The 25,434-nt window shown below is 41.8% G+C and overlaps 1 protein-coding gene across 1 annotated transcript in view; it reads left to right on the plus strand.

Moving 5' to 3' along the window:
* Positions 1-25,434, plus strand: part of CSMD2 (CUB and Sushi multiple domains 2) — a 310,684-nt gene that overhangs the window by 139,588 nt on the left and 145,662 nt on the right. Inside the window, exons 6-11 of the mRNA XM_009284828.2 lie at positions 827-939; positions 7,772-7,849; positions 15,034-15,121; positions 16,307-16,431; positions 18,971-19,092; positions 25,222-25,325. Of these exons, the coding sequence (XP_009283103.2) occupies positions 827-939; positions 7,772-7,849; positions 15,034-15,121; positions 16,307-16,431; positions 18,971-19,092; positions 25,222-25,325 (630 nt within the window). The remainder of the gene's footprint in view (positions 1-826; positions 940-7,771; positions 7,850-15,033; positions 15,122-16,306; positions 16,432-18,970; positions 19,093-25,221; positions 25,326-25,434) is intronic.

Raw genomic sequence — 25,434 nt, forward strand, 5'->3', positions numbered from 1 at the left:
ACAAGGAAAAAATTTAAAAAAAAAAAAAAAGTATAAAGTGGTATGAAGGGAACAGCTGCTGAAGGACTGCTAATGGGTTGTGGAGCTTTTCACCTCATGTTTGATGGCTGTAATCTTCTCCAGGTTATGATCTATGGGATAGATCATAAATCATTGCTTCTTGCTGGGTATTTCCAGTATTTCCAGTAAAAGAAAATCATTCTTGCAATCCTTTCTCTTCCTCGGTTAAAATAACATACCTTTCTTTTTTTTTAGCGGGGTTAACCAAATATTGAGACAAGAACTGAATAAGCTTGAGAGTCAAACTTATCTTGTATACCTTAGGTGTTGCGTGTCCCCTGAGATGGTTTTATGTCACTTCTGTGTGATACCAATAAGACACAAAAAGTGATAGAGCTACGAGGCTCTGTTACTCTGGGAAAACATGTAGAGCTCCTCCAGTTCAGAGCTGTTCTGTACCTTCCAGTCATTCTTTGTGGTGCAGGAGAAGACTGGAGCCTCTAGGCTGTCCAGCTGGACCCGTTTCATTTGTCTGGTACCACAGACATTGTGAGTACCCAGCTCAGCCCTCTGTACCCTTTGCCTTAGAAGGAAGGAATGGAAACCCCTGTAATTACAAATGTGTAACCATCAGATGGGAAGACAAGCAGAGGAATGTGTGCATAGAAGCAACCGTGGGGTGCATGGAGTGCTTTCTCTGAGCATGTGGTACTCATTCAGGATTTCCTTTATTCATGTAGGAGGAGAATTACCTGGAAGGACAGGTATTTGGGGTATAATTCGCAATCATAATAACATTTGGCTGTTACTGGTTGGTTTCTTGCAGGTTTACTGGAATGAATTTGCCTGCCCCGGTTATCAGCAGTAAAAATTGGCTGCGGCTTCACTTCACATCAGACGGCAACCACAGGCAGAAGGGGTTCAGTGCCCAATATCAAGGTAAATGCTTACTGCCTGGTCTCACTATTCACAGTGTGTGTCTAGCCAAACTTTTTTTTCCTAGGAATCTACAACTAACTTCCTGCATGATCCTTCTGTATCCTGTTAACATTAATTTTCCAGCTGGGTATCCAGGCATTGTCATGTAGAGAGCTACTGTTGGCAATTGTTGGGAGTACAGACACTTAAGAGCTACAGGAAAATTCGTTTACACTGTATGCTTCGTTAGTAGAAGTAGATGTTCTTTACCTGCGGTTTTGCAGAACGTGCTGTGTTGGGATATGGCGATCCAGACAGGGTGCCACCAGGCGAAGGGCAGTCTAGAGTCCTACAGAGACTGTGTCTGCATTTACACTCTGCTCAAGTGAGACGTAACTGAGCCCGTTTTGAATGAGGGGTAAACTGTTCTGTATTTACTGGTCATTCTTCCCTAGAAGGATGGATTTCAGAATTGGGATCTTAAGATGCTCTTGGGGGAGAGGATGTGCTTTGGCACACGAGTCAAGCAGAGAAAAGATCCTGTTGTGTTCTGAGGTTTGTAGGCAGCCGTGGCTAACTGCAGTTCAGTGCATCCTGTTGGGGACCAAATACTGACTGAAACAGGTGGGTTTGAGTGGATTCCTTAAACTGTTTATACCATTCTCTCCAAGGACTTTGAAGGACTTTGTGGCTGCAGTGGTGTAGCATTGCTTCAGGCAGCTGGCTCTGGAGGCAGGATCAGGGAGAGGGAAAGTGAAGCAGGGAAGGAGCAGGAATGACATCCAGTTCCTCATCCACTCTCCAGAGGTTTGAGTCAGTGCAGTTCAGCAGCTTTCCTCAAAAGGAAGAAGCAGGACTTTGAGAAAAAGTACCATGGCCCTAGACTAAGAGGAACAAAGTGAAAGGGAGAGGAGTTTCCTTTGATAAATCTGCAAACTTGCCCCATTTGTTTGTTCCCTGTTTGTTTAGCCTTAGCAATGTTGTCATGGCCTCATCATGGGCTTTGCTTTATGAATCACCTTTGTTATTTAACTTTCCTTGCTTTCCTTTAACATATAAATTACAAGGAAAAAAACCCCTCTGTTTTCTGTGTAACACAAATGACTGCTTGCAGCTGATGGCCTTTGATATGACATTTTCCTTTGCTGTCATGATTACTGCTTTCTGTTAAAACACCTGTCTGAATCATCCTTTTTTCTTAAATAGAAAAGTAAAGATTAATGTTATAATTTCCTCCGATTAGGTAAATGTCAGGGGGTTCTAATCTAGCACACTCCTTAGAAACTGTTTCGTTAGATATAATGAACTGTGCTTTTGTGTATTGAGTGTTTAAAAGATGAACTTAAAAATGTGCTCTTGAAGTGGCATCGAAGCAGGACCTCCGTCTAGCTGGCAAAGGGAATCTGACACTCATTCTTCAAACATTTGCTGTTTTTTGTGGAGTTTGTCAGGTTCTTTCCACCTGTTAGGAAAGATTTCATTACTTAAACAAAACAAGAAACAAAGCAAAAGACCCAGGGATAAAGGCAAGATTTTTGCAGTCAATGGAATCTGTGTCCGTAGAACACTGAAGATGCCAATGCAACTTCAAAAAAATCAGCATAACCCTTTTCAGAGGAACATAACCTTGTTTGAAAGTAGAGCAACTAAAATGCATTTTTCAGCAATAGAGATGTAAGCAGACCCCAGGATTGTCCAAGAGAAGGAACAGAGGGTTAGGATGGATCTAACTTGTTGTCTGTTTTCTGAAGACATGCGCATACATCATTTATTAACATTCTGTGCCCTCTGAGACAGTATCTGGCTTTGCTGGTAATCTATAAGAGAGTAGTTTCCCTTCCAGCTTGTTTAACATTGATACTTAGTTTTAGCAGAACGCCTTCTGCGTGTTCCATTTCAGCTCTTTCTAATCCATGCCCTAGTTTGGAAATCTCTTTATGAATGTAGAAGCAAGGTTAGATATAATCAGCCTGTATACTGGTTTTCTTTATGTTGAATACAGTAAATTCGTTCCCTTCCAGGAAGAGTTAAAATATTTTTCCATTTTCTTTTCCCTTTTATGTAAGATGAATCTTGCATTCTTGCAAATACTTTTTTCCCCGCACCCTGTAAAAGCAAATAAGAGGGACTGTAGAGAAATTGGTGCATCAATCTTTTTTTCTTCCTCCCACTCCCTCTGCCTGCCTTCCCAAAAAGGTGCTGTGTACCTGCAGGTGGTAAGAACATAAGCTAGAAGCGCCTTACTCAGGTACTCGGGACAGGTGACAGCGCAGGAGTTAGCAGCCAGGTATTCCCTGTCATCCCCTCTCTCAGCATAGTGATAAGGTACTGGAAATGAGGTAAGGAAAAAGCTGCTGAATTTCAAATGATGCTAAATAGATCTAAGTAATGCTCTGGCTAGTGTAGTCCATCTCTCCACATATTTTATTACAGATGTTGGATCCCAGATTGCTTTTTAGCTGATTGTTACCAACACATAATTACATCTTTTATTGATCTCCCTGCCCCATTCCCTTCCCCTTCTGTCCTCCGCCCTCAGGTAGAAAGATAAATGTGGGCGAGTTTCAGCCCGTAGCACAGTGCAGAATACCAGCAGGCCTGTCGCCTTTAATAATGGTCTGATGAACTATCTATTGCACATACTGCACCACATAAATGGCTTTTAAGGATATGTATATGTCTATAAACATATACGCTTAATTTTTGACAGATTTGATAATCTTCATGTTGCATCACACCTTTGAGCTGCAAAGGGGTTATAGCTTATGCTGTGCAACCTGTTGAGTGTCCTGGGTAATCCTGAGACAGAGGCAAAGACGGGAAAATTCTGGTGCTTGTTGCAGGCTCTTGATTCCTAAAGAACCGTTCCTTAGGGTAGCTAATGGAGGGCGTAAATGAGGAGTTTCAAAATGGTTGCATTTGAGGGTGTTTCTCTTCAATCCCTGTAAGCAACTTCCCGTAGTATCCCAGATAATACTAAAACACCCCAGCAGGAGGAAAAAGAGATTCAGGCAGGTCTGTATTTAATAGTGATCCCCCAGCAAGGGGAACAGAGGTTCATGGAATAGATTTTTGCTGAAATGCTGTTTTCCAAATTAAAAATAAATGAATGTCTCCTTAAATTCTCATTTAGAGCAACATGAAATGCTTTAAAAGAAACACCCCAGACTGCCTGCTTGCTGGAAGAGCTTTGTAATGTCACCTTTCAAATTTGACAGGACACTGAGTATTCCATTAGATCTATCAGATACGTGTGAGCAGCAAAACCCTCCAGAAAACAGAGGAATTTCTGTTCATCTGATTATCCTGACACAGTCCTTTGTAGTACTGTTCCACATTCAAATTTATAAACAAAATAGATTTTTATGTACCAGATTTTTGAGGGCGTAGAGTAAGAGAATTGTTCTTACTTATTTATTCTTTAAAAAAGCAAGTGATAACTGTATTCTGACTTGTTCTAATCTAAACTGAGTAATTTGTAAAGCTTGACTTTCATCATTATGTCTCCATGTCGCAAACAAAATGAATGATTAAGAGGAGAGTATTATAGTGATCTCTCTTTATCAATTATTGTTGAAAGAGATGTGATGCAATTAGGGGAGTATATACTTCATGGGTAATGCAGTTTAGTCTCTGTATTTTACGATTGGTCCTTAGTAATGAATGTCTGGTTTCTGCTGCTTGTTTTCATTACTGTTGGGTGTTTTGGAGCTAGGTTTTCTATTAGTCACAAATTTGGAGTGGGGCTCTGTCTGTTAGCTGGATTCTGGAAGACAGGAATGAATATGGGTGAACCTTTCTTATTTAGTGTGTCCTTTTAAAAATTTGCAGTTGCGTGCAAGGCCTAGATGTGTTGAAGTGGTGAACTCTCCGTACCGCTTGCTTTCTGCTGGGCTTTGGGATGTTCAGCAGCCCTGTGAAACCAATGCAAGTTGCTGTAGTTCAGCAGTCAGTGTGCCCTGATGAGAAGTGCTGACCCTCCCAGGGATGCATTATCCCATCCACGGTGTCAGCATCAATACTCTGTGTGTAGGGCATATGCTGGTGATTGGAAAGCTTTGCCTGTCCTTCAGGGCTACAGGCTTACTTTATCATGCAGAAATCAAGACTTGTGCTTTTCTGTGTGTGGCTAGGAGAAAAATTCACTGGTAATTGTATAAAGTAACTTGCAAGGGAAGTTGCGGAGAATATAAAAATGGAAATTATTTTTATAAAACTGCTCTCTTACTGATGGTGCCCCAAAGCACTTTACAGAGCAATGAATTAGATACTGCAAAGTCATGAGCCATTGTACATCCTGCAATAGCTCAAATTTAGCCTTAGATACTTGGGCTTGACTGTGTTTTATTGACTGGGAGGGAGTATTGGTTGTGACTATCAGGTTATCCCTGTACCTGCTTGGAAAGTGCCAGAGGATCACTAGCTGCAGCATTATGGAGGATAAGCAGAACAGGACCTCCTCAGCGCTTTATCCCGATGGCAGTTTGAGTGCTGCGCTGCAGCATCAGCAAGAGGCCGGAGAGCTCCAGCCCTGGTGCTGTCCTGTCCTGCGTGCAGATGGAAACACCTCTGGGCAGCACCGCCGGGTCCTGCCGAGGCCCGCTGCAGGACAGGACAGGGCAGCTGCGGCTGCAAGAGCGGGGCAGCCTCTGCAGGCAGAGGGAATTTATCTTCCTTCACTGGAAGAGCACTTACATGGGTGCAACCGGGCTGATGGGTGCTCCTGCTGTGCTAAGCAAAAGGGTGCTGGGGGCTTTGCACAGGACGGTCGTGGTAGCCATGACCCCCTCTGTTATACTGGAAAACGGCTGTGGAGTGCCTGTAAGAGGGACCCTGTAAACTCTTCCCACTCCCCGTCTAGTATTTTGCTGCAAGGGGTTTATCTGTTGCTGCCCTGAGCCAGAGCACAGCTGAAATTATAGCTGGCTAATGGTTGTTATACACAGGCAAGAGGGCGTGTGAGGTAGCCCTGTAATCCCGTGGCCTTCAGTACAGCCTTTCATTTCTCATTTGTGTTTTAAAGCTGTCACTATTCTAGTTGAGGCAGGAATATGTTCCAGACTTGCCCAGAAATTTTAGCTTCTGTAGCCCCGTGTCCGTCCTTTGGTCCCTTCATACAGTGCGTTTGTTAAAAACCTTGAGGTCAGACTACAAATATCCCAGAATTATCATACCATGACCTGGAGGAATATGTGGCCATTTGGGGCATTCTGAGACCTGCTGCTTTTCTCCTTGTGCGTTTGCAGGTGGATTAAAGTAAAAAAGAAACAGTTGTGTGTTAGATTTGCTTTGAAAGTGGCATACTGTTAATTATTTTTCCCCTCTTAAAAAAATAAGGCAAAAAACCCCCAACAGAATAAAGATGCTAATACTAGTAAGAAAGACATGAACAACATAAGCTTTTCTTCATGAATATTTTTTAAGCTAATGTGGACCTCAGTTTGAAGTTATAACTGCTTTATTTAAAGAGAAAGTAAGAAGCTGTAACCAAACGATGAACAAAAAGCTCCAAGCTAGCATCTAGCTCAGAAAAGCACTACCTTAGGTAAGCTTCAAGGAATAATGCTTGACATCCCCCTGTCTGAAGCTCCTGCAAACAGATGTTATAAACAGATCTTTTTTTTAAGCCAAAAAAGCATGATTAAAAAAACCTTGTTATGTCGGTAATTTTTCTTGACAACTTTGTCTTAGAAATGTGCTAATTTAGGGATGAAAGAATGACAAGATAAAGAACAAGAAAAGAACAGTTAGAAGTGGAAGATGGGCTGGTTTTCTCCATAGATAAGGACTGGCTCATCAGAAAAAGGATCCTATGAAGTGATTTGGATGTCATGCTTTCTGCTGTGATGTTATTCTTTAACCACACTAACTTCAAATATGCCAGTAAAAATTCTACTGTGTGTTAGTCAAAAATACCTGTGTGTATGCTGCAGGAAGCCATTGTCTCTCTCTCTCCTGGTATCCAGATGGTTTTGACAGTGTGGGTTTTGTGCAAAACCCTCTTGTGTAGAGAGACCCTTGGTAACAGCCAAGTCCAGATAATAAAAACAAGTCGCTGCTCAGTTACGTGGGGAATTTTCATATTGTGAAGAAGGATGGGACTCTCTCGGTGATGGATGGATAGAAGTCTTTTTTTGCTACCCTCATATGTTTTCTCATCTTCTGGATGAGGTTTAGAGCAGGGAGGTGAATGGTCGCAATAGGACCTCTGGTGGAGTCAGCGTGCAGATTTTAATTGATGTGCCTGTGGCTATTAACAGTGGGTCTGTAAATATATACTTCTCTTTGCCAATAATGTGGTTTTAATATGGCCTTTTTCTCTGCTATTTTACTGCCTTTTTGAGTCTGCTATTGATGCAGATTCTGTGCAATTTTTAGCTTATGGGGTGTTCATTTGGGTGCTGTATTCCCATAGAAGCAGAGAATGGCTTTACTGTATAATGTATTCATGGAATAACTGCATCAGTAAAACTGGGTGAAACTAACTCAGCATTTTACTCTCAGGATCCCTGAAGTTTCCTAGAGCTTCCCTTCTGTCTGTTTCCCACTTTTAGTATGTTAAGCAAAACACCGTGGTTACAGAGGGATAGGGGTTGTGTGCCCAATTTTTATGTTCTAATTGGGTCAGCTCAGATCCCCAAAGACACCAGTCCAGACCTAACAAGGTAAATGAAAAGGGGGCCCTAATGGTTTTGAGGGGTCAGGGTAAGTTGTCAGAGCTGTAAGGAAAGATGCAGGGTGTCCTGCACTGTGGGTGGTGTACAGCTGTTGCTTCACTTTTTTTTAAATAACCCCTAATGCTTAGCTAAATCTTTTCCTTGTCTTTTGCTTTGTTTTAAATCTGTCTCTGCAGTCAAAAAGCAAATGGAACTGAAGTCCAGAGGGGTGAAGCTAATGCCCAGCAAGGACAATAACCAGAAGACATCAGTGTGTAAGTTTTTTGGCTCCTCCTTACGCTGTCTTTGTATAATGATCTCCTTGAACATTTCATTTGACTTTCCAGTAATCTCTAAAACTTCGTCACTCTTACAAGTTTTAATGCTTTTCCCTCTCTTCCCTCTGCATTACTGCATCACTTCCTTCCAGTGCTCTATTCACAAGCATATACTAACTTGTTAAAGTGGGAACGGAGGGGATCGGTGTGTGTGCATTTAATATATACTGTATGCTTCCTGCTCAATGACAGCCTGGGGTTCACTTCTTCTGTCGTCTTTTAGTGTGGAAAGTGTGAAACTGTAAACCATTTTGAAAACTGAATTAATGTTACTGTTGTAACGTTAGGAGTAGGGGTAAGGAACCACACCAAAAAAGACCTATTAGAAAATCTACGGAGGCAATAGCAGTCTCTCTCTTTTTCTCTTTGCGTTTTATTTAATTGTCCCTGCAGAAAAATCACACCACTGCTGTGCGAGAGCTTATAATACTGGTTTTTATGGTCTCCTGATTAGTTACTTACTTTCAGTGCATCTAGTGGTTGATATGTTAGAGGCGTGCTCAGAATGTCACTTTGCCACTGGTGTGTTTTCCTCTTGCAGGAAGCGAATCCGTTAGGTCCATTCATCTTTACATTAGGTTCCTTTCAAATCAGAAGCAAATCTCATAGTTTCTTTATGCATATGACTCCAGAGAGATGACTGGGCTCTTAAGGGGACTCGATTAAATGGGAGGGATCTGAATTAACTCGAGTTTATATTTTATATAAATTCAAATAGGAACAGAATGTAGCATTTCTTAAAATAGGTTTTAGAGGAGAGGATATAATTGCTCATTTTGTTGCACAGTCCATTACACCCATCAAAGAGGTACCGTTTGGACATTTCACTCGCCTGAATTTCGGATGCAAAATTCAGTTAAGAAAAATGGATGAACTGAATTTAAAACATCGCTCGCTGTCTGTCTGAAATGAAAATGGCTCAGTTCTAGGCTCACAGGAGAGTGCTTATAGTCTCCAATTTTTCAGGAGCAAGGCCCAACAAGGTAACTAAATAGCAGGATGTAAATTGCCCAAAATATCCAGAGCAGAAAATAGTAGGGCATGTTTCAAGAAAATTAATTCAATTTTAAGAAAAACCCCGTATGCAAGATGTTCCTGGTCCTATGATATATTCTTGCCAAGAGGAATTTAATTGTAATACGCATTTCAGTTCACTTAATGGAGAATGAAATTCTGTTGGAAAATACCACTAGCTTTGATTGTGTGGGCACTGGAGACAAAGGGATGTGTTTGGAGTGGGATATCTGCTATCTTGGATTTTGGGGAATGTGGGGAAGGGAGTCTTCACCGAGTGAAAAATGTTAGCCTGGTTTGGAGTGATTAGTTTACTATATATGAGTATTCTGGAATTGAGAATATATAGGATTCCCATTTCTCCTTCCTGGGAATGCTAGGCTGCTTCCCCGTAGCGGTTTTACCTGTTGCCAATGACCGTTGTCAGCACTATCCCTGCCGGGGGCTCCCTGCTCTGTCCCAGTCGTGCTGAGGATAAAAGTGTAGGAAGTTCTTGTTGCCTCTGCCCAGTTTATCGTCACCCAACGGAGAGCAGGCTCCAGTCTTCAAAGCTGTCAGTTCAGCATCTTGTGTAGTGCTAATCTTGTCATATTTGATAAGGCAACATAGAGCGTAGGAAGGCAGCTTAGCCTGAAAGCTATTAAGCTATAATAATATAAATGGTGATAGTACTGTGGCCCAAATTCCTTTCCGTTACCAGCATGGTGCTTGCCACAGCCCTTGTGCCTTCAGCTCCTTCCATGTGCGCTGCTCTCAGCACGGTCTGGATTGTAAACCCAGACTAACCTCTGTCTTGCACAGCCTTCTGCTGTCACGCTTCTGTTACAGTAAATTTTTTACTTCAGAAATGCTGATTCCGGAGAAGATGTCTCCAGAAAATGGTTCATTTTCAGAAAATGGAGCCCAAAATGTTATCTTCTTTTTTTTTTCCCTTGTTTTTTTGGTTTGCATGGCTAGCCATGCCCCTTCTTTTCTCAAACTTTCACGAGCTTATGGGTCTCCATATGCATCAGAGATAATTATGCAGGTGGGACAGGCTGATTAAAGATCTGTGAAGTTTGGTAGTGTTGCTCTTATTTCATCCGGCTCGAATATTAGAAATTTCTGTGTCTCTTGGTAATAGCTAGAACTATGCCATGCTTTATTTTTAAAGACTTTCCTACCAGCAATGTTTTCTAGTGCTCTTTGCACCTGTCCTAAAATCCTCCCTTGAAGAATCTGTGGCCACATAAGGCAGGTTGCAGCTACGTGCTCAGTACCCTGCAGGTCTTTCAGAGGATTTCTGTTTTTCTGGATGGATGCTGTGGTTAGCTGCTGCCAGATCCCACCTGGCCAGATTAAAGTCTGTGTGTTTCATGTGTCTGAATGGAGGCAAAATGTAGTCACATAACAGCTGTTGGTACTATTTCAGAAAAGGAATATATAAAAATACGGAATTTGGGGGGGAGATGCTAATTGTGTTCAGTCGCAGTCAAACATGTTTATTTGAAATTGAAATCAAGTGCCTTGTACTGTTCACCATCCCTAAAATTAATTGGACATCTTGCTTTAATTATTTTTAGAGGAAAAATAATACAGCTCTGGAGAATGAGATAAGAAAAAGTTTTAAATTTTAGATTGCATTTAGGAGATTATTTCTTTTACTGCATGCAGTATGTAAATATGTATGTTCCAGGTTCACGCAGTGGGAGAAACATGGTACTTTGCTTTTACAAGACAGCATCGAAGTTGCTTTTCTGACCTTTGAATGAGGCATACCTGAAAATGCACTGCTGGATATTATTGGAAGGGATTGTATGAAGTAGTGCAAGTTCTGTGTGTATTCAGACTTGTCAAAATCTATTTTAAATGTACAAATGCAAAGTCATTTTGGAGGTGTTGACCAGTTTTAGGTCTCAGCCAAGTGTATGGAAGCTTCTAGATATATTCAGCATTGCAGCAAGCCTGCTTTCTGCATCAGATGTTGAGGTACGAATGTGTGTATGTGGGTCCCTGCTATACTGCAACCGCACAAAGTGAGTCTTGAGCAACAGAGGAGCCAGCCTTGGGTTTCCAGCGCTAGGCAGCACAGCTTTGAAAGAAGCTGTGTTTGGTTTAAGTAGGGCATGCTGCAAACACAGTCTTTGCGCATGATCTTTAAAATCTGAAATTCTGTAAACGTTTTTGAACTCCCATACTTCTGAACTACTCTGAGATAGCAGCAAGATGTGAAATATGGGTTCAGAATTCCCTAAGTAAAAAAATTCCAGCTGGAAGTAGTCTTCTCCAGTGTTAGGGCCTCACAGCCCAAGTCTGTACCCTTTTCACACTTGCATATTGCTAGACACGCGAGTGTTTAACGTCTGGATCAGTATCACTGAGGTTCTGGACATGCTTAACATTTGGTTGTTGGGTGCTGAAGGACCTTCCTGGATGGGAAAGGCGGTGAGCACACTATCGGTAGGTCAGCTCTCCTGCTTTTAGGACTGAATTTTGTAACCCATTAACTTCACCAGCTGGTTGCATGGAGTAACTGCAAGCCTTAGTGTGATCGTAAAGATTAACTTTTTAAAAACAACTAATTACTGCTACAATTCTTCCCTCCCCACCCCCCATGCCAGTAGAAAAGCTCACTTGCTTTCACTGTATTTCTCATGCTGAGAAATGTCGAGTCTTTGTAAAACCTTTTTTAGATGCTGCTTTATTTTGTAGTTTGTATTTTACATTCATAAATTCAATAAAATATTGTCCCTTGGGAATCTATCGGTGAACTTTCTCTGTATCTCCCCGTGTTAATAAAGAACTAAAGAAGGTTCTCAGTTCTTTTAACAGATGGAGTAAATTACTGTGGCAAACAAAGCAATCATAACTGGCTGTTATTGAACACACGATGAGAAGAAAGGAGAATGAAGGGGTGGAAAACTAGTTCCATGGTTTGGGGGAGATAATCCTTGAGCCTATAATGTAGAAATTGAACAGCTCATCACAGTTTTTAAGATCTATTGTTTTCCTAGTAACCTTGAAGAATTCATTTTGGAGTGCTACAGCCCAGGCATAGATCAGTCAAACCTTCAGGAAGATGAACACAGTACTGACAGCAAGTTCTCAGCATAACAAATATGGTTTATAACCTTTGGTTTAGTTATGTTCGTGTGTGTGTGTTTAAAACAAAAGGTAGAAGAACAAAAGTTTCTGTAAGTGACCATCTAATCCACCCTCTCCTTTTCTTTTGCTCTCCTTTACATTTACAAGTAAAATGTCCCAATTATCATGATATGGAGATATCTTTCCTTTCCCCCTTGCTCTATTTTGTCTTATCTGTTCTCTGGTTTATCTACACCTGTTATGTAGATGTTAATAAAATGCTAGCTAACAAGAGAAGAACTGGTTTTAGTCTTCAGAAATGTGATTGATATCTGACAACCTGCCCGCTGGTGTCTGCAGGTTTTGCTGGTCATCTGTAGCCTTGCTTCCTCCTGAAGCTTTGAATCAGAGGCTTCAAGGTTTGCTGTCGTCTGATATGGGACATAATAAATGGATGTGATACCAGTGCAGAGTAACTAACATGGGCATAAAAGATGTTGTCTGGGTAGTCTTTTGACCATGGGAGAAATAATTTGATGTGGAAAGGCAGTCTGGTAATCTGCTCTGCAAGGAAGAACATCCAAGTGTTTGAATGTAGACATATCTGTAGAAGCTGTGTTTGTGCATGTGTACATTATAGGCATATCTCATTTAGTGTGGTTTTACTCTGGAGAAGGTACAGAAGTAAGATGAGAAATCTTAGAACTTTTCCTTAAATACCATATGGACTTGTGACATACAACCCTAGTTTGTACACTCTATGCTAAGCGTTAATTTGACGTTGTTTGGAGATACCTGTATGCACAGTCATCATATTTGTATAGGTGGGTAGTGATTTAAGAAACCCTAAGGAAGACGGTGTCACCTATGTATTTTGTTGAGCTGACCTTTCATTTCTCAGAAGCAGCATATCATTTCAAGCACTAGCAGAAGGGCTCTTGGAAGCTGTTGACTTCATTTGCAGAATGATCACCAAATTATTTTGCATCTGAGACCTGCTGGAGATACCCACTCCTGGGGCAGGGTTTTGTCATGGCTGCTTCAGTTATCAGGGCACGGTTGCTGAAAATATCAGAGATGAATCCCTGCTGTGGGCAGGGGCTCCCTTCTTTCTGACTCTGGTGTATGTTCAGAATCATCAGAATCTGTGAAAGGTGGCAGCAAAGCTTTGTAGCTACAAAACGCAGCCATCAAAAGAGACTGCGTGCCGCTTTCATGCTTCTGTCTGTTGCTGGTGTCTCTGCTTGTCCACGTGACTGAGCTTAATGTGAGGTTATGAGCATGCAAAAGAGGGAAAGCAATCTCTCAGGAGTCTGGTTTCCTATAAAGCCATATCTCACTTCTCCTTTTGCCCTCAAACGCAAGGAGGAGACTGTGGAGCGCCAAAGCATCATGCTGAAACATTGAGTGCTGTGCAGCGGCTGTGCCAGAGGAGGAGGGCAGGGACAGCCCTACCCCGTCCCTCTGGGTCCAGCAGCACAGCAGCTGTGCTTAGTTCAGGGGGTTGGCTCCAGCACGGTGGGGTGGGAGGTGGTATGGAAAGGGAAGCCAGGAGAGACAAAAGCCCTTTCAAAATTGAAGGGGATGGGATGAGATGTTAGTGCCTAGAGCTGAGGAGGAGGTCGAAGCTGTAATGTTTTCAGCGTAGGTAGCCAGGAGTTAGGTGTAGATGCTCGTATGAAAGCCCCGTACCAGCAGGAGCAGAGTGATCCTTCTGTCCTTTTAGGAACAGTGTTAAATCTTCCAGCTGTAGTGCCTGACTATGCAAGGTATAATTAACCAATGAATAATTATCATATTTGATGGTCTTGCCTTTTTGTGTGTTAATGCTGTGCAGTCTGTGTTTGTGTAGACACTCCATGTGCTTATCTTCCCATGTCAATATCTATGTGCACGCACCTCCATCTCTTCCACCGTGTTTGGTGCCATGCAGATCTCAAATTGTTGAGCCAACCTGTCTGGTGTGAGAAACATGCTTTTATCAGAGCACCATCATCCATTTGGCAGTGGTCTTTGGGGCACTGTGCTAACACAGTATGTTCTGAAGTATAATTGAGATTTTTTTCCTTCAATCTAGTGGTAGGCAGAGGTAGAATGGAACCATGCTCGCTTAAGATTCATGCTTTGCTGCTTCGGCATCATTACCAAGAAGTGTTGCATTTTCTTTGTGTCCTTCCCTTAGTGATACAAGAAAGCCAAGTCACATAAAATTCTACAACTCTGTGACAAAATCACCACTTTGTCCCATATTACCGTGCATTTTGGTAGTTGCTGGAATTCAAAATTGAAATCAGTATATTGCCAGATCTCATCTCATCCTTGTCAGGAGCCACCCAGGTTATATCCACCCCAAGTCAATGCTTGAATGCTTGTTTGCGCCATTTGACAGGCTGGAGGGGGAAGTGGGAAATGGGGAGATAGAGAATGAAGTTTGAAGGTGTTTATTCAGTGCTGATCACCACTTCATAGATTTCATGTTTGTTGGCAGTTACATTAAAGTTGCTCCATACAATTTTTCACATTCAGACTAAATTACTTGCTTTAAAATGCTAGACTTGCATTTCCCTCTCCTTTCTCCCTTCTGTTCTGTGCTTGGTTTTTTCCCTGGTGTCACACACCTGCCTTTTCATTGAGTTGTTTTCTTTCCCTGGCACCACTCAGATGGGTTTGGAGGGGCGGTAGGCTGTCACCTTGTCCTGTCACAGGTGGCCATTTTAATCACAGGCTTCGGAAATGGGTTGTTTAATTGGTGTAATTTTGCAGAATGAAAAAACTCTTTTCAGAGGTGCTTCTGTAGTGGAACAGAGGGAAAACTGCGTCCCTAGCTGGCATTTCCTAGAAAACACTTTGTTGTATAAACTGAGCTGAAATGATTCCAGTTACATTTGTTTCCAAAGCTGTTTTTCTCTAAAAAAAAAAAAAAGAACATGTTCAGGTTTTCGAGCTACCAATTGCCATTTTTCTCTCCACATCCACCAAGACAGTTGATGAAAGAATGTTTCTTTTGCTATTCTATCTCTGTATGTGCTGTTTTTGCTTTGTAGTAACTCAGGTTGGTGTGTCCCAGGGACATAATATGTGTCCAGACCCTGGGATTCCAGAGAGAGGCAAAAGAATAGGCAACGATTTTAGGTAAGAACCTTTTATGTGTGTGTTTATGCATGCTGCAAAGCTACTGTCTATAACCATTGTGTGTGCTCCTTGGCATTACGTAGTCTGTTTTTTAGAGACCATCTGCACACCTCTAAACGTATTATGTCTGAAAAGCTTGCTGAGACTAGTGATGTAGAAGAACAAGTGTGTATAAATGTGCACATGTGTGTTTGGGAGACAGTGTCCCAGATGAAGATCTGTAATGACCTCTCTTTCAGAGTATTTCTCTTTTCACAACATGGGCGTTTAGCCAGACTTGTGTAATTGGTGGTTGTTGTCATTCCCCCCTCCAGTTATGTGCAGAAAGAACTGTCTTAAAGAGCAAAAAAATCGCTTCTCAAATTTGCTTAAGTCGCAGCATGGCCCTGCCCCTAGTGAATTTGAGGTGACTTCCCAAAGCACTGGTACAGTTCTTTGTCAATAAGTATACGTGGTGCTAGATAACTGTTTTCTTACAAAGTTTAAAACAGTGCTGTTATTCCCTTGTAGTTGCTAGCTTGCATTTAAAGTGTGCAGGAATGAATCAGCCTGCTGTTAGCAATAGTGAATCAATATTTAATCTTACTTTGCTGTCGATGGCTGTTTTGTTCACTAAAAGTGTCTTTCAATTTAACCTGAGTCTATCAAATTCTCCTGAAATCCAGAAAATGGATCGGAGGGGTGCGGGTGGAGGAAAGGGAATTCCCAATAGTCCCTAAATGCCATAGGATAAATTCTCAGCTGCTGTAAAACCGGCATTGTGTCGCTTCAGTGAATAAGGCAGCATTGGCTTAAACCAGCACAGGATCTGTATCCAAAGTGAGAGAATAAAGAACAAATCTTTCAGTAGTAGATAAAGATTTTTTTTTTTTCTTTATAAGAATGCTGAGCATGTCGTCTCTTGGGGCTGAGTCCGTGCTCCCGCACTGAATAAAATTCCCACTGAAGTTGCTTTGAAAGACTCAAATCCATTCTTGGATTATCACTACCTAAGGCAAACAGTGCTCAGCACAAGCAAATGTATGAGGCAGAAGCTTGCCCCTCATTCATTTCTGCTGTTGCCTGGAGGACCAGTGAACTCTCTCTGTTCACAATTTGGAGAATCTCTGGGACAGTAAAAAGTGACAAACTTGTTGCTGCATAAGTGTCTCAGTCGCTAACTGCACCCTTTGTTCTGTCTGCTAGGCTAGGCTCCAGCATCCAGTTCACCTGTAACGAGGGCTATGATTTACAAGGGTCCAAAAGCATCACCTGTAAGAGAGTGAGCGACATCATTGTTGCCTGGAGTGACCACAGACCAGTGTGCAGAGGTGAGAAGACAAAAAAAAATTTTACTGAGTTATTAGGTCTAATGAGAGAACCCATCTCCTTAATGTCCCCTTCGTGCATCACCCATTCTGTCCTCAAGTTTGTCATCCCTTGGTTAGGATCCCTCAGCTGGTTCTTAACCTCGGCCTGCTCTGTGGCCCGTGGTACAGATCTGTTTTCAAAACCCTGCCTCGGGCAAGGGGCACAGCTAGAAGAGCCCCCCGCTCTCGATGCTCGCAACCTGTTGGGAAAATTCAGCTCTCTACTGCTGTGTTCAGCACGGCCCCGAGTGCATTTGTGCTCTTGGAAATGGGAGTTTGGACTTGCCAGCCTCATGGTCAAAAGTCAGTAGGATCTTTATTCTTTTCTAATGGTGATTCTTGTTTTCTGGCTGAGTGTGAGAGTAATATGGGTTCAAATTTTTCAGTCTTTTCAGCAGAAGCCTGAGAAAGAAACCTTTGCTTGGTTCTCATGAAATTTTTTGGTTCCAGAAATTCAGGTTTTGAGAAAAACACCTGTTCCTGTTGCATAATGGAATTAATAAAGCTATTTCTATTAACTACAGAGCTTCATAAGCTATTAGCTCTGGACCATATGGATTATATTTGTCCTTCATACCTGTGTACCATGTCCTCATCCCTTTGCAATGCTTTCTGTCCCCTTCTGTTCTCTCTATTCCAGGTATTTCTTTTTAAGGGATAAGGAGGAGAGGGGAGAAAAGGTGAAACCCTGAAACAAAATCTGGAAGAGCTAAGATGGAAGGAGATTCTGTTAAATGGAACTTGCTGCTAGTAGGCAGCAATGTGGGATTACTTAGCCTGTGGTTCCTAACTAGCATGATCCTGATCATCGTGTGGCCCAGCCATGAGCCATCAGTGAATGGAGTTTTCTTTCAGCGGGGGAAAAAAACCTAATGTCCATTTTGGCCTTGGCCTTTTTGTTTTCATTCTCTCTCTGTCTCTAAAAAGTGGCATGCATAATTGTGATATTTGTAATGCTAATAACAAATGACTTGTGATATTTTTAATTAAAATCCTCTAAAGCTTTTAAAGCCATAAATTGGTATTTTTTTCAGTTCTTTCTTTCATTTCATCTGCAGATTTTTTCAAGGCTTTGGAATCCCATGTAATTTTTGAAACAAGCCTAGAATAAATTGAATCAGTGTAAGAGGATCTTTGGCATAAATATGTGACACTATAAAGGAAATTTATGGTGTCCTCTTGCAAGAGATAAGAAAGGATTTGCCTGCATTATGATGATTCTATGAATCAACTTTTTTTTAACCACTAACTTTTGAGGTTTTTTCTTTTTAAAAAGTTTTCCAGTTGCTTTTTATCTCAGCTTTATACCACTTTTTTCTGTTTGTTCCATGTTGTTATTGGGTATTGAGTTTCTCTCAAATTGCAGATATCGGGGTGCCCGGTGAGCCAGCTTTTAATGCCCTGGACTGTACCAATTTCTAATACCCAGTGATCAAATGTCTTGCCACTGTTGGGAGACTTTTTCGGTTTCCCCATCTACAGCAGATTCCCCCTGGGTCCTGGGGAGACTCACTTAAGTCCTTTGTGCTCCTGTTGCCCACTTTTAAAATGGGAATAATAGGATTTACCTTTTTTCTGTAAGGTAGGTTGGGACATGTGTAACTGACTCCAGGATGGGGTCACATAGGAGGGGGCAGGCTTTTTCTCAGTGTTCCTCATGTTCCCTTGTGACCACCTGTGTAGTCAAACAGTTTGGCCAGGAGATCATTTTCCATGCTTTAATGCTATTTGGAGGGGGCAAAAAGCCTTGCAGATGCCACGTGTGCAGATATGGCTCCTTTGAGATTTGAGAGAAATTAATTTTGAAGATCCATCACAACAGCAGAGGCAGTTACAAAACCAGAATGCTGTTCTTCACAATTTCTGGTTAAATATTACATCAAAGGAATACCAGAGGCAAAAATTTCCCCACTCAAGCACTTTTCAGCTTCTACTTTGCCCAAGATGTTTTTAAGATACAAAATTGAGCTGCCATCTTGGTTCTGATTCCACAGTCACACCAGCATGAAGTCAGCCCTTATCTAATAAATACTTGCTGTGCAGTATTTTTTTTGACCTGCAATGAAGAAAGGAAATATGGCCTTCTGGGGATGTTAAAAAGGAGCTGCGTCTTACCTGGCATCTTCCGTGTAGTTGCTTTCATTGTCCTGGACATGAAGGTATTTCTGTGAGGGCTTTAATATAGTAAAAAATAAATAGAATCAGTCTGAGTGGTAGGGAATGGGTGGTTGTTGGTTGGTCTGGTGGTCCGTCTGTTTGATAGCCCCTGGAAACACCCCACTCATCTATTCATCACAAATAAATCCTTCATCTCTGATGTTACATGGAAAAAAATGAATCTTTTGGTTAGTGAAAACAACACAGAGCAGCAGTTTTTAATTCTCCACCACTTCCATACTGTATGCATCGCTACTTCTCTCTCCTCCGTAAACAAAGAACACCGTATACATGCCAAAGCTTAGAGACCTCACTCCCACCTGTCTTGTTTTCCTCTTCACAGCTAGGATGTGCGATATGTACCTTCGTGGTCCCAGTGGTGTGATAACTTCTCCCAACTACCCTGTACAATACGATAACAATGCCTACTGTGTGTGGGTCATCACTGCGCTCAATCCAGCCAAGGTAGGTCTCGGAGATGCGTCGCCATGTCATTACTTCAGTGCCTTAGTTGAAATGTTGTATAGCTATGCTTCTTCAGAGAGGACTGCTCTATGATACTTAGCCATTCAAGTTTCTGTTTCTGATGTTGTACCTTCCTCTCCCCCCGCAGACTTCTTCCACGTGTTTCTCAACTGTCTTTAAAGACTGCAACACATCACATTCCCTCTCTGCTGTAGGATGTAAAAGAAGTTATTAAAAGTGAATGTAATTATTTTTAATGAAAACCTCTTTGATATCTTGGCGTGAATGGTGGTGAAATGCCAAACAGCTTAGCAAAGCATCTCATTAAGCCAGCTCTCAGCTGGGGCAGGAAGGCTGTGCCAGGGATGCTGATTTTTCACTTCCTTTTGGCTGGTAGTTGGCCCCTAACCAATGGGGATTTCAGCCCCCAAAGGGCAGAGGGCAAGTGAGGAGGGAGGTATGGTTCTATCTACTGCTATTTATGCAGTATTGTAAATTTATAAACAAGTCCTTTCTGTGTTCACTGAGGTTTGGAAGAGGGGAGGTTGGTGGGGATTTTTTGTCCCCACTGGTCTGCATGTGTGATTCAAGTCTGTTGTCGCTGATCACGTGGAGGACAAAGCTTAACTGCCTCGGCCTTTGTAAGATCAAGTCCTTTCCATTTTCCACTGGCTCAGGGAGGACAATGTTCAGTGCCTCGCAGCTTTTTCCAGCCCTGCAAACTCAGCCTGTTCCTCTCCTCCAGATCTGTATGGGAGCATAAGAACAAAAATTACACTTTGAGCTGTGTAGCTCAAAATACATTTTCTGAGGTGTTATTCACCATCTTCTGCTCTCAAATGATGACAAGTTTCATTCTTTTTAGTATCTGGGTTCCTACTAACACCATCTCCATTAGCTCATGAGCAAATCTTGCATGCCAACTCACTGAGCTCATATGCTTATTCTGTCAATTATGCCTTGGTCCTTGCCTCTAGACAGTCCTGCGTTTTGGCACTCTGCCTTTTGCCGCTGATCCAAGGAAGGCATTTCACAAACATGTTAGTATCCCAGATCTCATCTTCTGCTAGAAATTGTTATGGTGTGTAGAAATGCTGGCAACCATCCACAGTTGTAGCCTGCTTGCTGCCGCTGATGGGATGGCATCTTGTGCTCTCACCTCCAGCGCTTCGCCTCCCTCTGGAGCGCTGGCTGTGGCAGGGCAGCTAGAGCTGGGGCTGGCTGAAGAGCCTGTTCAGTTCTGCTTCTCTCTCCCCATTGACCTCAGTTCAAGCCTTTAATAAGCGCAGATCACTGGTGGATTATGATTTTAATGAGGAGTGTTCCTATGTTCCAATTTCAGAATGAGTTTATGTTTAAAGGGCTGTCATTAGCTGGTCATTTCATCCAACGGATGTCTTGGTTTGGCTGCATAGGAGTGTAGTAATGACCCAAATTCTGGGAAACTGGAGTGAGGAATCAGGATATTTTTCAGTGCTGATTTATTAGGAGTGATTTACTGGTTAATCAGACCCAGGAGGTTCTCCTTCATCAGGCTAATGTGCAAGTGGAGAACAGGCCACATGTAACAGCAGCTATTACTGCTCAAGTGTCAGCTGTGTTTTTCAGCCTGTGACCTGCAGACCCGTGGGTATACATTGCCTGTGCATGGACAGGTTATTGAATACATCAGCATCTTAGGCTGTTGTATGTGTATTATATATATCTTTATTTTTGTGCATCTTTGTATTTTAAAGATCAGCAAAATCCAGTTTTTGTGTATATAAAATAGTCCTATGTGTTTGGAAAGAAGTTGTAGTGAGCTAGATGTAGCCGTGCCCTGGGTGTTATGTAGGCTAACACTTCCATTTGGGTTTTCCAGTACAAATTATGAAGGAGGAGATGGCAATCAATCGTCAAGAGATGCTTATGGGCCACGTCCACTGTTTTATTGACCCTTTGTCACATTGCTTTCGTGTTGAATATTCAGAGTCTTATCTTCAGCTCTGTTCATTTGCTCTTCTGCTGGCCTCATGCACAAACTTTTTCTGCTCTTTCTTCAGCAGTGTGAATAGGACAAGCTGCTTCTTTCGTAAGCTTCCTGGGCAGATTGTCTCATTTTTCAAAAACTTACTGTCTTTGTGAACTTCTACTTACGGAAAGTTTCTCCTCTTCCTCTGGTTAGTTTCTTCCTCAGCTTTTAAACCTGTGTAATAATAAACTATTGATTAGAAAACAGAATCTGCAAGTCCTGATCCTCAACTTTCATAAATCATAAAGGGGATTGAAATTGGTAAAATCCTTTAATTTCAATACTTACCAACTTGGAGCAGAGATCCAATAGCACAAGAAACTGTAGTTTGTGCTCCATGGACTACAACGTCACATGCTGTAAAGAGGTGTAGCACAACTGAAATAAGGATAGATTGGTCAAATCAGCAGCTTGTATTAACTGTGTAAAGAGACTGCCTTTTCCTTTTTCTTTGAAGTGATAAATAGTTAATAGGTAATATCAGTTTATAAAGGGTTTCTGGGTTTTGGATGTTTCATCCTGGAAGTGTAATTTACAGGTAGGAAGAAACTTTTCAAAGCAGGGAGGGTTGAGAGGAGTGCATCGATTGTTTTGGGAAAGCCACTGCTGTGCCTCCTTGTTCCTCACGCAGTGCTTCACCTGCTCATGTTAATTTGAGCTGCTGTTCAGAGCTGCAGCCTGATGCCATTCCTTTGCGGGAATGGCAGAGGAGGCTCTGCATGGTCCTGGGAGCCCAGGCGAGGCACAGGCTTTCTTCTGGCACTCCCCAGGAAGATGAGAAACAATGGAAACAAATCAATTGCCCTTAGTGTTTTCTGCTGCTTAAAGAATTCATTAAAGTTGCAGAAACCGAAGTCGTGCAGACAGGACCATATCTGGTTGGTAAAATACAAAAAGGCGAGTAGGTTCACTGGCACGGGCGGTTTCTTTTGTCCAGCGAACAGCTCCCGAGGCTGGCTGCGTAGGCTAATGCAGCAGCACACATCTGCTTAACCCAGTATAGCAATGGGAGTTGCTGGTGTGTGAGTTCTAATGCCAGCTCGGTCACTGGTATTCCTGCCTAACGAGTCACACAGCGCTGCATCTGACAAGTACACATAAAACTCTCGCTTACTTAAAGCACGGCCCATGTTAGAAACATGTTGCTAAATTGGAGAATTCACCTCCCTGACTCACGTTGCCTTTGTGCACAAAGGGGACGATCTCATCATTGCACATTCCCCAGCATGGGTGAGAGAAGGATTGAAGATTACTTAATTAAAATGCCTGTAAAATACTTTGAAGATATGTTATGGGCGTGAGCTGAAGCCTGCTGAAGTCAGTGGTAATCTTTTTATTGACTTGAGTGGTCTTTGGATCAGGTCCTGTTATATGAAGCTTTTAATATGAGCGATGGGAAAACCACTGAGCTGAATTTAGAACTCATTTGCAAGTCATCTGTTCTATATTTGGAAAAGAACAGTGAGCCAGATTCACTGAGCTACATAATCCCCTCGAAGTTTGCTCAGAAACCTACATAAACAGTGTTAAGGGCATAGTGCTCTTCAGTTGACAGCTTGGAGTTATTTCCTATACAGAGGGTGACATCAAACCTGTTGGGGGGATATTCAGGGTATATAGGGTTTTGCTGGTCCCCAGTGCCATGGGAATTAATTTCAACCACAGTGGAAAAATAAATCACTTGGGAACTGAGAAATGCATGTGATAATTGGTGAATTTGCATCAAAACTATTTCTGAACCTTTTTGACATAATGGATGTTACCGGTTGCTATTTCTCCAGGGGTTATTCTCACCTGAGCCTAGCTAGCCAAATAAAGCTCTGTCCAAGCTTCTTGTGTCATCGGTGGAGAGAGATGGGCCTCTCCAGGGGATGATGATTCATCCCAAATGAAGACAGATGCTTGAGACTGGGGAGAAGGGGGAGGGAAATGAGTAATGCGTGCTTGTAAAGCATTTGAATATAACTGCAAGAGGTGATGTTCTCCATGGAGAGAATGACTGTGGTTTTTTCCTATGAATGTGACTGCACTTCAAATCACTTTGCAGTACGAAGCCTTAGAATCAGGTGTCATATTCCAGCCTGTTTCCTTGATTTTGCTAATTGCTTCCTGTCACTTCAGTAACTTAAAATTGAGGTTTTGTGTCATCCAGGTATTTGTGTGTGCTGGTAGGTCTCTTGTTGTTTAATGAATCATTAAATAATTTTCAGCTTTCAGACCAAAAAGAAAATAGGAAAATGGATAAATAAACACTGTATTCGGCATCCTGTTCCTGTGCCACAAGGTTGCAGTCTTCAGTATACTAGAATGTAATTAGTTATTTAATTAGGGTCAGACTCCTTAGAATGCAGTTTACTTGAGTGACCGATTTAACTAATGATGTGTGTCATTTTACAGCAGTGTGTTCTTTGTATTAATTACATTATTCCGTCATTATGTGGTTTAATAAGAATCCGCACAGGTTAGTATTTTGGTACTACTACTAAAATTAATGGTTCCAAATTTCTGTGAAGTATCACACAGGCTCCTGTTTCACGATCCTGGGGCTTTTGGTTAACACCCTATTTTCAGAATGGCAGGGCTAAAATATCTAATTTGCTTTTCTATGCATTTGAAAAATATTAATTGCGTTTATATGTAGAAGACGGTAGCACACAACAGTTCAGTCTGAACTATATATACACCCACTTTTATTTTTTTGTTTTTTAAAGAACACTCAAGGCATTTGATGTCTGACTAACCAGTGTTTTCTTAAGGGGTTGAAGTTGGGTAACTTTTGACAGAAAAAATGTTGTCAGCTTCCTAGAGAGTCCACACAAGCCTTGAAGAGGCTGTAGAGACATGCTCACATTTAACATAACACAGTTCACTATTGCTTTTGGTTTTAACTTCGGGACTTTTATGCCCCTGTGATTGCACACATGCTCAAGTGTTTGCAGGAGATGCGGCTTTTATAATAGGCAAGAAATTACAAGGCAAAGATTTTAGTTTTCCTGTGCCTTGCTCCCTTGCCCCAAGTCAAGGGGTGTAAGGTAGTGTCACAGGTCTGTGGTCCTTGGCACATGTGTAGGTCCTTCTTGTTAATTACTTTTGATAACTACTTCTGTGTTGTGTGAAACAGCAAAAGTAGAGTGAAACTAAATTTAGTAATTTAGTCTTTTAAAAATTAGGAAATTTTAATATATTTACAGGCACATGTACAAAGATCTGAATGCATTCAAGCGTTTACGTGCTTTCCTGAATCCGGTCAATTAAAAAGCTCCAAGAAACAAAGTTCCCGTTGATTTTTTTTCTGGTGTTGTGGATGTAAAGCATTTCTGTAAATTAAGCTCTCTTCCTTTTCTGTTTGCTTGCGCTGTCGGAGGCTGGATTAAGACCTTCGTCCCCTAAGTCACATTGTAATTTTCAGTTAATTGAGAATAACAGATTTCAAAAGCAGCCAGGAGACTTGGAACACAAACCTCTCGACTTCCGTGGGACCTCTGCTCCTAAATGATGGGTAGAGGCTACATAAATCGAGTGGGGGTAGAAGGTTAGGATAGAGCAGGAGAGGAAACACAGGAAACAAACAGCTGTGGACAGATACTGTGATGATTGTGTTTGCAGACAGCTTGAGACAATTTCCTTGAGCTACCCCAGTGGTAATTCACATAAACCCTTTCTTGGTCTGACAGAAGCTTCTGAAAACCAGGGGAACTTTCTGAGCAACACAGCAAAAGAAAGACTCTCTGCTTGCACCGTATGTAACAAACTCGCTGCCTATATGCATATTCAAATCCATCACCATAATCTCAGGGTTGTGAAAGAAATAGTTAGCAGTACCTGGTGAAAAAAAAGCATGCCGAAATCCCAACACACATCTTTATCAATAAATTCATCTAGAAAATCAACAGATAAAGCAGAAAAATCTGAGAGGTAATTTCAGTAAGAGCTCGGTCTGTCTGGACGGAATTGCTACAGTGCTATAAAAAGCCAGGACGGTCACCTTTGGTGATGTCCTGAAGATATTAATGCTCTTATAAATTGCTCCTTGATAGACAAACAGATAAATAAACAAGACGAGGACCTGCTGGCTGCCTTGGCAGTTGATTCATATTAACATGCTGCATCTTTGCCAGGTTATCAAACTCACCTTTGAAGAATTTGAACTAGAAAGAGGATATGACACTCTGACAGTGGGTGATGGAGGACAAGTCGGAGACCAGAAAACTGTGCTTTACGTGTAAGTAGCATGTCCTTTGTCCCTGTGAGAAATCCACACCTAAGCTTTGCCTTACAAGATGTAGCTGATGTGTTTGGATGAAGGAGTCCCAGCCTGCTTGCTGTACCTC

The sequence above is a fragment of the Aptenodytes forsteri genome, unplaced genomic scaffold, assembly GCF_000699145.1.
Source record: "Aptenodytes forsteri isolate BGI_AS27 unplaced genomic scaffold, ASM69914v1 Scaffold7, whole genome shotgun sequence".
Taxonomy (NCBI): domain Eukaryota; kingdom Metazoa; phylum Chordata; class Aves; order Sphenisciformes; family Spheniscidae; genus Aptenodytes; species Aptenodytes forsteri.